Raw genomic sequence first — 16,401 nt, forward strand, 5'->3', positions numbered from 1 at the left:
GTTTAGCAGGCTTCCTGCTTCTGATGTACTTAAAAAACATTTTGTTATTACCTTTAGAGTTTTTGGCTAGTCGTTCTTCAAACTCCTCTTTGGCTTTTCTTATTACACTCTTGCACTTAAGTTGGCAGTGTTTGTGTTCCTTTCTATTTGCCTCACTAGGATTTGACTTCCACCTTTTAAAGGAAGTATTTTTATCTCTCACTGCTTCTTTTACATGGTTGTTAAGCCACGGTGGCTCTTTTTTAGTTCTTTTACTGATTTTCTTAATTTGGGGTATACATTGAAGTTGGGCCTCTATTATGGTGTCTTTAAAAAGGGCCCATGCAACTTGCAGGGATTTCACTTTAGTCACTGTACCTTTTAACTTTTGTCTAACTAACCCCCTCATTTTTGTATAGTTCCCCCTTTTGAAATTAAATGCCAAAGTGTTGGGCAGTTGAGGTGTTCTTCCCACCACAGGGATGTTGAATGCTATTGTATTATGGTCACTATTTCCAAGCGGTCCTGCTATAGTTACCTCTTGGACCAGCTCCTGCGCTCCACTCAGGATTAAATCTAGAGTCGTCTCTCCCCTTGTGGGTTCCCGTACCAGCTGCTCCATGAAGCAGTCATTTAAAGTATTGAGAAATTTTATCTCTGCATTTCGTCCTGAAGTGAAATGTTCCCAGTCAATATGGGGATAATTGAAATCCCCCACTATTATTGGGTTCTTAATTTTGATAGCCTCTCTAATTTCCCATAGCATTTCATCATCACTATTACTGTCCTGGTCAGGTGGTCGATAATAGATCCCTAATGTTATATTTTTACTAGAGCATGAAATTTCTATCCATAGAGATTCTATGGAACATGTGGATTCGCTTAAGATTTTTACTTCATTTGAATCTACACTTTCTTTCACATATAGTGCCACTCCTCCCCCTGCACGACCTGTTCTGTCCTTCCGATATATTTTGTACCCCGGAATGATTGTGTCCCATTGATTGCTCTCAGTCCACCAGGTTTCTGTGATGCCTATTATATCTATATCCTCCTTTATCACAAGGCACTCTAGTTCACCCATCTTATTATTTAGACTTCTGGCATTTGTGTACAAGCACTTTAAAAACTTGTCCCTGTTTATTAGCCTGCCTTTTTCTGATGTGCCAGATTCTTTTTTATGTGACTGTTTATCATCTGATCCGGCCCTTACATTATACTCTTCAGTCCTCTGCTCCTGACTATAACCTGGAGATTCTCTATCATCAGACTCTCCCTTAAGAAAAGTCTGTGTCCGATCCACACGCTCCTCTGCAGCGGTCGGCTTTCCCCCATCTCCTAGTTTAAAAACTGCTCTACAACCTTTTTAATGTTTAGTGCCAGCAGTCTGGTTCCACTTTGGTTTAGGTGGAGCCCATCTCTCCTGTATAGGCTCCTCCCATCCCAGAAGTTTCCCCAGTTCCTAATGAACGTGAACCCCTCCTCTCTACACCATCGTCTCATCCACGCATTGAGACTCTGAAGCTCTGCCTGCCTACCTGGCCCTGCACGTGGAACTGGGAGCATTTCTGAGAATGCCACCATAGAGGTCCTGGATTTCAGTCTCTTCCCTAGCAGCCTAAATTTGGCTTCCAGGACATCTCTCCTACCCTTCCCTATGTCATTGGTACCTACATGTACCACGACCACCGGCTCCTCCCCAGCACTACACATAAGTCTGTCTAGATGCCTCGAGAGATCTGCAACCTTCGCACCAGGCAGGCAAGTCACCATACGGTTCTCCCGGTCATCACAAACCCAGCTATCTATGTTTCTAATAATTGAATCTCCCATTACTAACACCTGCCTTTTCCTAGAAACTGGAGTTCCCTTCCCCAGAGAGGCAACCTCAGTGTGAGAGGCAACCCCAGCACCATCTGGAAGGAGGGTCCCAACTACAGGAAGGTTTCCCTCTGCTCCCATTGACTGCTCTGCTTCCCTGGGCCTTTCATCCTCCTCAACAGCGCAGGGGCTGTCTGACTGGAGGTGGGACAATTCTACAGTGTCCCGGAAAGCCTCCTCAACATACCTCTCTGCCTCTCTTAGCTCCTCCAGTTCCGCCACCCTGGCCTCCAAAGTCCGTACATGGTCTCTGAGGGCCAGGAGCTCCTTGCACCGACTGCACACATACGCCACCCGCCCACAGGGCAGGTAATCACACATGCAACACTCAGCGCAATAAACTGGATAGCCCCCACTCTGCTGCTGGGCTTCTGCCTGCATTGTCTCCTAGTTAATGGAAGGGTGGTTTACAGAAAGGGGTTTTGAAATGTGGTTCGGTTTATAGGTTTTAGGGGGACCACAGGGAAGGGGTTTAGGGCTGGCGAGGGACTCCCACTCCCTTCCCACTCCCCTTCCACACTCCTTTGCGAAACTCCCTGTTAGCAGCCCCTGGTCGCTTGTGCGCGGCTTTATAAAGCCCTGGCCTGAGTGAATGCCCCGCCCACTGATTAAGGCTCAGCCAATTACCAGAGGCTTCGAGCTTTCAAACCTGCCTCCAACTGCCAGTCAGAGCACACGGTCCCTCAAACAACCAAACAAACAAACAGACTGACAAACACAAGCTCAGCACACAGCAAGTAACCCCCAAACACAAACAAACACACACTACAGACAGTCACTTACCCCACAGATGCTGTATTTGCTCCTCCTTCACCTGGAGAACTCCCTTGCGAAACTCCCTGTTAGCAGCCCCTGGTCGCTTGTGCGCAGCTTTATAAAGCTCTGGCCTGAGTGAATGCCCTGCCCACTGATTAAGGCTCAGCCAATTACCAGAGGCTTCGAGCTTTCAAGTTTTATGCATAAAGCTTGCATTTTCAATTTTTGTTTTAAAAATATATATTCTATATTAACTAATGGAAGACAGACTTTTTCAAATAAATACTATCCTTTACTACTTTTGAAGTCAGTACAGGAATCACATATATTGGGATTTTAAGTGCACAATGGAACATGCTTTATGACTATTAATAATTATGACAAAATGTTAATGATTAATTACTAATATGCAGTATTCAGCTGAATATGCACAAAATCCATGATAAAATAAATCTTTTATGTAACTTGTTAAAGGGATATACAAGTATATTCCGTAAATCAAAAATATACAGGAAGATTTTTTTTCTCCTCCCCAAAATACCAAAAGGCACAAAAGTCCAGCAGATTTTCATTGTATATTAAAAAAAAGTGTTTGTCGTTTCAGTGAATGTTTCTTACTTTGGGTACAAAATTAAGAAAAGAGAAATGGGTGCTTTGAAACCTGTGCATTTGATTTTTTGTTAAATTTATTTTGTATTGAGTTGAAATGAATACTGGAACACAACAAGATGGCTGGAACTAAGGAGCTGAATGTTCATATACTGACAAGATCATTTCAGGACATAGCAAATAATAGATGAATTTCTGCCAAATAAAAGGAAAACTCTAGGTCCCCTGGGGTGAATAAAGAGAGGTGTGAACATACAGAGGGAACAGCCTTTAACCACATGTGAAAAAGTCCCTGAATTAAAGTTATGCTTCAGTTATGCCCTGCGCCTACCTTCAGTAGAAATGGCATCCTACTTCTCTTTAGTAGAGCGGAAATGGGATGACATTTCTCTATGTGCAAAATAGCACACACGTATAAAAACAAATATGCAAAGGCTGAATACATCTGTAACATTTACATGTTAATGTTTACAACAATATAAGGCAGACAAGATATTTTTCTCTGCATGCAGGTAAAATAAGGCACAAGCCCATGTTGGGGGTGATATGAGAGCACACAGCAGGAGCTCCCAGAAGCACTGTGCCTGACTCAGGCACATGACATGCCAAAGCTCTATGCATCATCCTTTGCATGAGTGTAGCATGAACTCCATCACCACCTTGGTGTGGCTGGTGCTAGGTGAAGGATGTGGCATTGGCCCTGCACCCTTTGAGCAGTGTACCACTGCTGTCATAGCTAGCTTTGCAGATTCCTTGTACTCTGGGGAAAATAACGACTAGACTGAGCCCAGTCCCTGTGCAAGAGGAAAGGCTGTTTGTGCTCTCCTCTGCCTTACACACCCATGCAAGGGTTAGCTACAACCTGACATTTAGCCATTAATTTTCAGCATGAAATGAAAACAAAAAAAAGGTATAAGGTGCCATAGGACTCTGCTGCTTTTACAGATCCAGACTAACACGGCTACCCATCTGATACTTTAAAAAAAAAAAAAAAAAAAAAGGTAGTTAAAGAAAAACGAACACATTGTAAACTACATAATAATTTCCCCAAACCTACAGTTTGTTTGGGTGATCAGTTCCTAGGATCTTCAGACTCTGAGACAGAACCCATCTGAGCTTAATGAGAAAAGAGTTTGCTACCAGGCTATCCTTATATAATACACAAAGTAATATCCTGTCCCTTGAAATACTGATTGTAGGAAGTGTATTTTTCCTTCAGTTGTGCAAGCAAACAGAGATAAAAGAATGGTAAGATGTCTCGTCCTTCACAATGTACATCAGCTTACAGTGTTCCCTGGTAACATATAGGTTCCCTTATGCCATTAGTCAAATAATATAGTGTATAGGGCTCCTACTGGGCTCTAATTTCCATACTGTCTGGTTTTCTATATGAGATCTTCCTCCATGATGAACTTTAACAGAGGAGAGAAAATGAGTATGTGTTTTGTTAGTGCCCAAAGAAGGGGTCCATATTGAGAGGAAATAGGGTGACCAGACGTCCAGATTTTATCAGGACTGTCCCGATATTTGCTTGTTTGTCCCGCGTCCCGACCGATGTTCAGTCGGGACACTGGACGGACAAACAAACAATTTTGCCCTCCGCTCCGGCGCACAGGTGGAGCCTGGAGGGGCTTTCGCCCCCACCCCCGCCCTGACCCCTCCTTCCCCCATTAGATCCCTCCCCAAATCCCTGCCCCCAGCCTCGCCCCCTCACGGCCCCATTGGATCCCGAGCTGGGCCTGGGGAGGAGACGCCCCCATGCAGCAGCCTGGGCACACGGGCCATGGCCAGATGGGGCCGGGAGCGCTGCAGAGCTCCAGCCCTGCAGCCCGTGGGGCAGCGCAGTGGGTCCGGGGGCAGCGCGGCCCGGGGACGTGGGCCGCCGGAGACATGCGGCAGAGGGGGGCTGCGGGGGTGAGACTTGTCCCAGGTGGGGCGGCCGGCGGACAGGGGCGAGGAGCCGGTCAGGGACCCCGAACCCATAAACTTCCCCGTCACTGCCAGGAAGGAGCCGCTGGAGTACAGCCGAGCGGGAGAGGTGCGGGGCTCCCCACCGGCAGCGGGACATGCCACATGTGCCTGGGGCGGGCTGGGGGGCAGGAGGCTCCGCGGGGAGGGCAGCGCGCGCTGCCGGGGTGCTGTGTGCAATCCCGTGGCGCGGCCCCTGTGAAACTGCTGTTGGGTTTTTTTTGTTTGTTTTTTTTGTTTGTTTTTTTTCCCCTCCGCCCTTTTTTTTTTTTTTGCTCTCCCCCTCGCGTCCCGATATTTCATCCCTCTGATCTGGTCACCCTAAGAGGAAATAAGTTTTTCTCTTCCAAACTGAACACAAATGAAGTTGTGCCCATTCATGATGCCAAACTGAGACACCACTTGCTGTAGACTGTACAGATGTTCACCATATGATCATTCATGCTTGCTGGACTCTGTGGGATTTCCTTTCCCTCAGCAATAAATGATACTTGGATACATCCATGAACTTGGCTTGGCTTCTTGGGCTTGGCTTCCCTTCTGCTGGAATCAGATGTCCTGCTGGGCTCCTTGGGAATGGCTCCCCCTTGATGTGACTCTGCTAGAACCATAGGTCTTGGTTCATTTTTGACTGGGGAAAAAATAGTTAGAATCTTGCAACTGCCATCCACTTGTGGCACCAAAATGAGATGGTACTCATAGCTGGCTGTAGATCTTCATAATATGATTTACCTTCTCCTTTTTCATGCTTTGATCAGCAGTGAAATAGTTAACAATGTTGTCATTTATGTTATCATCATCAGATGATAGTACTGAGATGAGTCCCCTTGAGATGAAAGTATACTGCAGTTTGTTTCCTCACAAGCAAGTAAATGGTAATACTGCTGTGTATTATTCTTCTAAAGCAGCAGTTCTCCAGATCTTTCACTCCTTCAACCACTTTGTAAGGTGAGATCCTCAGTCTAACCCATTACCATTGGTTCACACTTCATTTTATTATGTAGCTGTTTCACAGACAGTGTTGCAGTACCAATGTGCTTCCCTGTGCAAGTACATCTCAGGAAACATTGCAGAACAAAATACTGAAGAAAGCATATACACATAAAGTGGGAATCTGAATAAACTAGAAAGAGTGTGTAGCTTTGATTCTTTAAAAAGAAGAACTTGCCTTTTAGGTGTTGCACAAAATTAAATGCTGATCTATTATTAGGAAGGTAAAAAGGCACTATGTTCAGTGAGCCAAATCCTGGTTCCATTTGAGTCACCAGGAGTTTTGCCTTGTGCAAAAGATTTGGAGAGATAGGAGACAGGATGAAATTTCCAGGGCCTCCTGAGTTATGTAGACTGGATATTGGTAGTACAGCAAGTTATTCTAAAGCTATCCAGAAGCTAGCTCAGCCTGCAATGTAAACCCAAAATTAAAAAACAAATATTTGTTTGTTTGGGGGAAAAGCTCATGTAAATCAATTTGCCAACCTCTTATTCTCTACTCCCCCTTATCTTGGACCTGTTCCTCTCCCCCAGACTGGAGCTGTGTAGCCCACTTGGAGGCAACTTTCTGAGAGAGAGTCCTAAGATAACTTTTAAGTAAGGTGTTTGTAGTAGCATCCACAGTGTGTTAGATACTGAACAACATAGAGAAAGGCACAGTGACTGCTCTGAAAGGCTCACGATCTAAAAAGACAGATCAAGAGTAAAGAAATAGGGGCAAGAGGCTAGAGTACAATCAACAAGTAACGTGGTCAAGGTGACTGGTCATGTCTTGATGAGCCAATGTGTTGGGGATTTTTCAAACTAGATAAACAAATTGCCACTCAACTATTGACTTTTGTGAGTTCTTCTGTTAGTATTCAATAATAAGACTGGATTACCATATACGAATTTTGCTCTTAACATTACACTTCCTTCAACCTTATCCAGACACCAGTAGTCATCTATACAAGTTTAAAAAAAATTATTTTAAATCTCATGTGACATAGCCTTCATTTCACTGCCAAAGATCAACATAGACATCACCACCTCAGCATGGTACACATCATGAGAAACAATGTTCCACAAACCACACTGTTTGAAAAAAGGCCCTGCTAATCAGAGCTCTGAGATTGTTTCATGTACAAAAATTAAAGGCATCTATGCTATATTTTTGTTGTTAATTATTTATAGCATGTTCAAGAATAACAGACCCAAAAGCACACATAGCTTATTATGTTACTGTGCTTTAAAAAGGGGTCTAAAATACACTATTTCGTTAGAAAACAGTGATTTAACTACAGCAATAAATAAAATCCAAATTTACACAATTTTCGTTGTAACTCTTCACCCCCGTCCCCTCCCCTCCCTTTTTTTAAAAACAGCCTTTCACAATTTTTTATCCTTGCTGTTATTCAGGAGGATGTGCATTTTTTATGCTTTGTATTATGTCTGCAAGCAAAGCCACTGGTATTTTACCTGTTGATGTGCGGAAGCGACATTGTCCAGTCATTGGATCATACTCCTGGTTTTCATCGGAACAGAGACACAGGAAGGTGCCTTCTACGTTTTCACAGAGGGCTTCACCACATACCCCACTCAGCATTTCACATTCGTTCACATCTGGAGAATGAAGCATAAATTGATTCAGACGCATTCTCCATCACTGACAGCTCTTTATTTTACCTGCTCTGTCTGTGCCAATATTGTCTGCAGGAAAACAAAGGCGATCCCCGAGGAACAATCAAAACCTGGCTACTACTTAAGTGGACTCCTAAGGAAATTAGTTTGTCTGAGGAGACAAAGGCCATTGAAAAAAACAGTAAAATTATAAAATGACAGTGTTGATTTTAAAGCAGACCAGAGTCCTAACTTTTTTACTCTTTCTCCCTCATCCCCATTTCTTACAATGTAAGATATTGACTCCTTTTGAGCTATGTTTGCTATTACCAGGACAGCAGGAAACCCACAGTATTTATTTATTTATTTAAATTAACAGATATTGTGCCAAAACTTGCTGTCATTCTTTCAGAGGTTAGTGAAATCAAAGAGTTCAACAGAAAAAAAGATGACAGGATTTAGGCCCTGGTATACAAACAGAATTCTCTTCTCCATACCTCCTGAAAAACTGCCTTCCTGCACCGTGTCCTTTTTCTCCTCTAAACTCATTTTTGTAATAGACTTCTCACCCACAAAACCCTATAGGTTGCTCTGGAGCCCAGAAACATTATTCTGGTATCACCTAGTGAAGTCCCTGTGGAGCAATGCAAGTCTCCTCTCCCACAGTAGGGGCTGGATCCCGTGGTACTCTCAATTGCTGTTGGCCTGGGACCAAAAAACATTCCATGAATCCTAAACTTGGCTCCCAACACTTCTTACCTCATCTAAATACTATGAAGAGTTGCTATTTGACAGGAGAGTTGTCTATGGTTTGAATGACACAGGATTACCAAAAATGCTCAGCACTGGCTTAACTCTGCTCCCACTGAAATCTATCAGAGTTTTACATCTGACTGTCCACAATACAGCACATCCACTAACTACATAACGAAAATCATTACATTATTTTTCATAATTTATACTTTTTTTGTATATTTAATTGACAATATACAGTATAATATTTGTAACAAAGCATACTGGCTCTTTTTTATCCACCAAAATAAACATGTAGCCATATAATATACTACACTACTGATTTTATATGCTTTTATCTTATCTGGATCAGCTAACTTAACACTTTCTAAATTAATTTAATTAATTATTTTCATTTGTTTGCTGCATATTAAGAAGTTCAAAGTCTTCTTTGGGGAACACTGTTTACAAACTAAGCAAACACATATTTTCCATAAAAATGTTTTTGATAGACCGTTTACATCAAAACAAATTTACAAGCATGTTTGAATACTTTCAACATCTCCTATAATCTCATGATCACACCCAACCCCTGCAGGTTGCACTCCTGTTACCAACAGTTCTACCATTGATTTCAGGCTGTTTATCAACATCTATCTATTTAAACTGAATCCTGCCAAGCCTATTTCCATTAGTTCAAATAGCCTTAATTTGTCTGAGTTTATATTTTATACCATTGAAAAAAAACCCCACCACGCCCTTAGAATTAATTTTGCAGAAATTTATTTCCTTTCAATTCAATCACTAAGATTAAGGAAATCATAAGTTGAAGCAACATTGATATTCACACCAGATGAAGACCCCAATCAAGGAAAGCATCCCTATTCAGCATAGCACCCAAGTATGTGCTTATGACAATGGGATTTAAATATGTCCTTAAGCGATGAACTGAAGCATGTGCTTAAGTGCCTTCCTGAACTGGGGCCTCAGTTAACATGCCTTACCACCCACACATCAGAAAACCAAACAGACTCAGACTCCTCACCTGCACAACAAAATCCCTTTCCTTTCCACCATGTAGCCACTTGCAAAGCATACATCCAGTTCTCCAGAATTGTGCACACATGCACTAACTTAACTGTGCCCTCAGAACTTGTAAGGTACTCATTACTTTTGCCAGTGAAACTCTGTACATTGGTAACATCATTTTTCTGGGGCTACAGTTAATGCTGCATGTTTGCGTATGACAATGAGGAACTGGATATATCTATCCCCCAGCTCCTGGAGCAGCCCAGTCTGTCTTCCTGGAGCCATGTGCTGAACACAACTGTGGAGTAAAGCAGGTGGTAACAAAAAAGAGACGTAGCTCATAGAATGGGAGAGCTCTAGGTACTCCGGGCATTACTAGAATAGGTTATGCCAAATTAGGAGGATCATTTAGAATGTTTTACGTATAAATTCCCAACTGGCCCACTTGGGAGACATTATCAGAATGTGCATGTTTAGCTTGGAGTTTATAGAAGCTATGGTTGTCTAGCTAAAGGGAGTTGAACAAAGGTGAGGGCTGTCAGGACCATATTTTAAAGTATTTGTTTTCTAAAAGATTTAGTAACATTGGCAGAGGAAACATTATAGAAAACTCCCTTTGCCCAGGAAGAGATAGTGTGCAGAATTTGGAAACTCAATGAAATCATTTGTTTGATTAAGATAGGGATTTTTACCCCCACTGTAATTTCAATTCTCAATGCGATCTTTACTATGTAGTCACTACTGATACCTCCATAATTCTGTAGGTAACCACAGACGTCTACAAGTTGGCAACACCCAGTTATTATAAAATAAACTACATAAAAATCAAGGAAATACTCACTGCTTCATGACTGATGGGCTATACTGTGCAAATGACTCCTATTCAGAATACAGTGCTCAGTCGGATCTGAACCTGCAAACTATTATGCATCTGCTTCATTTTAAGCACCTGAATAGTTCTACTGACTTCAGTGGCATCAGGGTCTCAACAAGGTCAAACTAGAAGTTGCAGGCACAGAAAAACTAAAGCAAACTGTCAACATGTTGTTTAATAATAACCCCCCCAAGCCATTAACTAAGAAACAGACAGATATTTGCTTTAAAAAGCATGTATGCATTCTGATTTTTAGAGTCAGCTCCTAGTCCTATTGAAGTCATTGGGAATTTTTGCCATTGATGTGAGTGGTATCAGGAGTTATCCACATACCATATAAGCCAGGGGTGGGCAAACTATGGCCCACCGACTGGATCTGACCTGTCAGAGTTTTGGATCTGGCCTCGCAGGATTGTAACCCCCATGGCACTGCAGGCCCCGCACCACTCCCAAAAGTGGCTGGCACCACATCCCTGCATCCCCTGGGGGGTGGGAGAAGGGCCAGAGGACTCTGCATGCTGCCTATGCCTACAGCCACTGCTCCCTGCAGCTCCCATTTGGCTGGGAACAGGGAACCGTGGCCAATGGGAGCTTCGGGGGAGGTATCCGCAGGCAAGGGCAGTGCACAGAGCTGTCTACCCCCACCAGGGGCCGCAGGGACGTGGTGCCGGCCGCTTCCAGGAGCGACACGGCACGGGGCTAGGGTAGGCCGCTGCCACCCTGGAGCCACTCAAGATAAGCAGCGCCAGACCAGAGCCCACACCCCAAACCCGTCTTGCACCCCGCACCCTCTGCCCTGAGCCCTCTGCCACACCTCTCCTGCACCCCAACCCCCTGCCCTGAGACCCCTCATACACCCCACATCCCTCCTGAGCCCCTTCCTGCACACTGCACTCCCTCCCGCATCCCAACCCCCTGCCCCAGTCCTACATTCATGGCCCTGCATGCAATTACCCCACCCAGATGTGGCCCTCGGGCCAAAAAGTTTGCCCACCCCAATATAACCAGTAACCTCTCTCAGGTTTCTATCAGTAAAGAGTTAAAAATCAGAACTCTTTACAAATTATGATTTTATCCCACAAATTAATTTATGTGAAAGAGAATGCACAACAATAAAGGTCTTTTTTTTCTATTTCTATGAATCCTTAGAGAAATAAAGTACAAACTAAGTTGAAAAGGCCTATTGACAGCTTGAAGCAGAATCTGATAAGTCATAAACTGAACAGTCATGATACAGTTCTAATGAAGTACAAATTGTGTACAAAGGCCAATCTGTTTTAAGAACAGTTCCTAGGGCCAGATTCTCTGCTGTGAGTGAAATCCATCCAGTGCAGTGGCGGGAGAACACAACATAAGAACGGCCATACTGGGTCAGACCAATGGTCCATCTAGCCCAGAGGCCCACCCCAATATGCTATCAAAAATCCACAGCCCACCTGTGCCATGACTGGTTTTCTGCATATAAAAGCCAGGGCTGGCGTTAAGGGGTAGCAAGCAGGGCAATTGCCTGGGGCCCCATGCCACAGGGGCCCCCATGAAGCTAAGTTGCTCAGACTTCAGCCCTATGTGGAAGGGCTCAGGGTCCCGGGCTTCAGCTCCATGTGATGGGACTTTGGTTTTCTGTCCTGGGCCCCAGCGAGTCTAATGCTGGCCTTGCTTAGCAGACCCCCTGAAACCTGCTCGCAGCCCCCCAGGGTGCCCCGGGCCCCTGGTTGAGAATGATTGATCTAGCCCAGTATCCTGTCTTCTGAGAGTGGTCAGTGCCAAGTGCTTCAGAGGGAATGAACAGAACAGGGCTATTATCAAGTGACCCATCCGTCGTCAACCAGTTCCAGCTTCTGGCAGTTGATGGACTTATTCTCCAGAGCTGGCACTAGCCCCATAAGCAGACTAAGCAATTGCTTAAGGCCCTGAGTAGCTCAAGAGCACCCCCCCGCCAATTTGCTTTTTATTACAAGAGCTTGTTTGTTTTAGTATTGTGGTGGGAGGGCAAAAATATTCCTGCTTAGGGCTCCCAATCAGCTAGCACTGGCTCTGCTATCCTCTATGAATTTATCAAACTCTTTTTTGAACCCACATATATTTTTGGCTTTCACAACATCCCTTGGCAATGAGTTCCACAGATTGACTGCGCGTTGTGTGAAGTAGTACTTCCTTTGGTTTGTTTTAAACCTGCTGCCTCTTAATTTCATTGAGTTACCCCTGGTTCTTGTATTATGTGAAGGGAGTAAATAACACTTCCTTATTCACTTTCTCCAAGCCATTCACCATTTTATAGACTTCTATTGTTTCCCTCTTTAGTCATCTCTTTTCTAAACTGAACAATCTCAGTCTTTTTAATCTCTTCTCCTATGGAAGCTGTTCCATACCCCTAATAATTTTGTTGCCCTTCTCTGTACTTTTTCCAATTCTAATATATCTTTTTGAGATGGGGAGAACAGAATGGAACACAGTATTCAAGATGTGGGTGTACCATGCATTTATATAATGGCATTATGATATTTTTTGTTTTATTATTTATTCCTTTCCTAATGGCTCCTAATAGTCTGTTGGCTTTTTTGACTGAAGTTGCACATTGAGCAGATGTTTTCAGAGAACTATTCACAGTGATGTCTTTTTTGAGTGATGATAGCTTATTTAGACCCAATCATTTTATATGTATAGTTGGGAGTATGTTTTCAAATGTGCTTTACTTTGCACTTATCAACACTGAATGTAATCTGCCATTTTGTTGTCCAGTCACCCAGTTTAGTGAGAGATCCCTTTTTAACTCTCATCAGTCAGCTTTCGACTTAACTATCCTTGGTAATTTTGTATTATCGCAAACTTTGCCATCACACAGTTACCCCCTTTTCCACATCATTTATGAGTATGTTGAAGAGCACAGGGTCGCAGTATAGATCCTTGTAGGACCCCATTATTTAATTCTGTCCACTGTGAAAACTGACAATTTATTCCTACCCTTTTCTTCCTACCTTTTAACCAGTTGCTGATCCATGACAGGACCTTTCCTCTTATCCCATGACTGCTTACTTTGCTAAAGAGCCTTTGGTGAGGCACCTTGTCAAAGGCTTTCTGAAAGTCCAAATACACTGTATCAACTGGATCGCCTTTGTCCACATGCTCATTCACACCTTCAGAGAATTCCAATAGATTGGTAAAGCATGCTTTCTCTTTACAAAAACTGTATTGACTCTGCCTCAAAGTATTATGTTCATTTATGTGTCTAATAATTCTGTTCTTTACTATAGCTTCAGCCAATTTGCCTGGTACTGAAGCTAGGCTTACCGGCCTGTAATTGCCAGGATTGTCTCTGAAGCCTTTTTAAAAAATTGCCATTACATTAGCTACCCTCCAGTCATCTGGTACAGAGGCTGCTTTAAAACTGCTATTACCACAGTTAGTAATGCTACAATTTCATATTTGAGTTCTTTTAGAACTTTTGGGTGAACATCTGGTCCTGGTCATTTATTACCATTTAATTTATCAATTGACACCTCAATCTGGGACAGTTCTTCATATTTGTCACCTAAAAAGAATGGCTCAGCTGTGGGAATCTTCCTCATATCCTCTGCAGTGAAGGCCAATGCAAATAATTCATTTAGCTTCTCTGCAACCGCTGTGTCTTCCTTGTGTGCTCCTTTAGCACCTCAATCGTCCAGTGGCTTCCTGCTTCTGATGCACTTAAAGAATTTTTTTCTGTTAATTTTTGTCTTTTGCTAGTTCATCAAATTCTTTTTTGGCCTAACTATATTTTTATCTTTCACTTGCCAGAGTTTATATTATATTTTATTATATTAGAATATCCTTTCTATTCTCTTCAGTAGGATTTCACTTCCAATTTTAAAGCTATGGTGGCATTTTTTTGTCCACTTACTGGTTTTGTTTGTTTGTTTTTGACTTGGGGGTATACATTTAGTTTGAGATGCTATTATGTTGTTTTTAGATAGTTTCCATGCAGCTTGCAGGCATATTTCTCCTTTTAGTTTCTGTTTAATTAGCCTCCTCATTTTTGTGTTTGAAGTTAAATGCTATTGTGGTGGGTTTCTTTGGCATTTTCCTTCCCTACAAGGATGTTAACTTTAATTACATTAGAATAGCCATTACTGAGTGGTTCAGCTAAATTCACCTCTTGAACCAGATTCTGTGCTCCACTTAGGACTAAATCAAGAATTGCTTCTCCTCTAGGGGTTTCCAGGACTAGCTGCTCCAAGAAGCAGTCATTAATGGTGTCTAACAATTATATCTCTGCATCCCGTCCTGAGGTGACATGTACCCAGTCAATATGGGGATAGTTCAAATCCCCCATTATTATTGAGTTTTCTGTTTGTGTAGCCTCTCGACAAGGGTGGGGCTTGTTGGTTATGCCTCCCTAATTTTATGTCCATTATTGTTCTAATACTGGCCTTGGTTCCCATCATCTGGGAACAGCTGGACGCCATGAACTCTGGCTACATTCCCTGATCTCATATTATTTTAGGGCTGCAATGGATGGGTAGCACAGGAGCCAGCTATGCTGGCTTTATGGCTTCTGTGGATTTCCCTCCAGCCAGGGCTGGCTCCAGGCACCAGCCGACCAAGCACCACCTTGGGGGCAGGGCGGCGATCGAGGGTTTTTTTTTTGGGGGGGGGGGTTGTTTTGGTTCGTTGGGGCAGCGCTGGAGGGGTTTTTGTTTTGTTTTGGGGGGGGGGCGCTGGGGGAGGTGGGGCTTCGGGCGGCGCGGCGCTCGGGAGGGCGGGGGCTTGGCGTGGCACTGGGGCGGGGCTGGCGCGGCGCTCAGAGGACAGGGGCTTGGGGCAGTGTGGTGCTCGGAAGGGGCGGGGCTGGTGTGGCGCTCAGAGGAGGGACGGGGCTTGGGGCAGTGTGGCGCTCGGTGGGGGGCCGGGGCGCAGCGCGGCGCTTGGAGGCGTGCCTTTGGGCGGAGTGGCATTTGGGAGGCGGGCCTTAGGGCAGCGTGGCACTCGGGGCGAGGCCAGTGGCATGGTACTCGGGCGGGACTTCAGGCGGCGTGGTGCTCGGGGTGGGGCTGGCACGGCGCTCGGAGGCGGGGCTTGGGGCAGTGCGGCGTTCGGGGCGGCGCGGAGCTTGGAGGGGGCGGGGCTTCGGGCAGCATGGCACTCGGGGGGCAGAGCTTCGGGGGCGTGGTGCTCAGGGGGGTAGGGGTTTCGGCAGCGCGGCGCTTACGGGGGGAGGGGTACAGCAGAGCGGTGCTCTTCTTTTTTGCTTGGGGCGGCAAAGAAGTTAGAGCCGGCCCTGTCTCCAGCTATGGATAGTTTTCGGTCCTAAGGAATCCCCTCCAAAAGGTCTCTTTGTGCTGCCTGCCTGAGTTGTGTGAAGGGAGTGCTGTGAATCTGGTCCGTCACACTGAAATAAATTTCAAAAGCAGCACTGGCTCTCTCTGTAGTGGTGCTCCCACACCAGATGTTAATAGGAGCAAATGTCACATTTTAATGAAAAATAATTTAAGGTCTAAAACTCTGTTTTTCTTTTAAAATGGGGGTCAGAATACTCTGCACCTTGCAAGCTGAGCCCCAAAAGAGGACCAGAATAATTTTTCAGTAAAACTATTTTTTTTACTGAATATATAAAAAAACATTTTTTTTTTCCCACTCTTTCACTCCCCTGTTTTCATTCAGCTTAGCTTAGCTTAGCGTTACTGGCAAATATTTCATCCTGAATCTAGTTTGAAGAAATTGCTTAACGAATACCTTTTGTTGATCTGGTATTAATTTTGTATTAGAAACTTGTGCTGTCTCAAGATCCAACCACCACTATTAACAACAGATTTGGAAATCTATTACTCACTGGAGAAATCTACAATATTTACACATTTATGGAATTCTCACATCTTTTCATAGTGATAGGTGTCTTTCCTGGAGCCTGAAGGTAATGTTAAAACCTGCTCAAACATACTGTTTCTAAGGAGGAGTGCTGTTTAATTCAGACAGGCTGTACCACACGCCAGACTATATTTCCTGTAGGA

The 16,401-nt window shown here is 44.0% G+C and overlaps 1 protein-coding gene and 1 long non-coding RNA gene across 9 annotated transcripts in view; one reads left to right on the forward strand and one right to left on the reverse strand.

Annotated features, from left to right (window-relative positions):
• Positions 1–16,401, reverse strand: part of LTBP1 (latent transforming growth factor beta binding protein 1) — a 336,620-nt gene that overhangs the window by 62,396 nt on the left and 257,823 nt on the right. For all 8 annotated transcript variants that reach the window (XM_039530237.1, XM_039530240.1, XM_039530238.1 and 5 more), the window contains one exon: positions 7,642–7,785. In XM_039530237.1, the coding sequence (XP_039386171.1) occupies positions 7,642–7,785 (144 nt within the window). The remainder of the gene's footprint in view (positions 1–7,641; positions 7,786–16,401) is intronic.
• Positions 1–16,401, forward strand: part of LOC120400915 — a 76,177-nt gene that overhangs the window by 11,588 nt on the left and 48,188 nt on the right. The window lies entirely within an intron of this gene.

The sequence above is a fragment of the Mauremys reevesii genome, linkage group 3 (genome assembly GCF_016161935.1).
Source record: "Mauremys reevesii isolate NIE-2019 linkage group 3, ASM1616193v1, whole genome shotgun sequence".
Classification (NCBI taxonomy): Eukaryota; Metazoa; Chordata; order Testudines; family Geoemydidae; genus Mauremys; species Mauremys reevesii.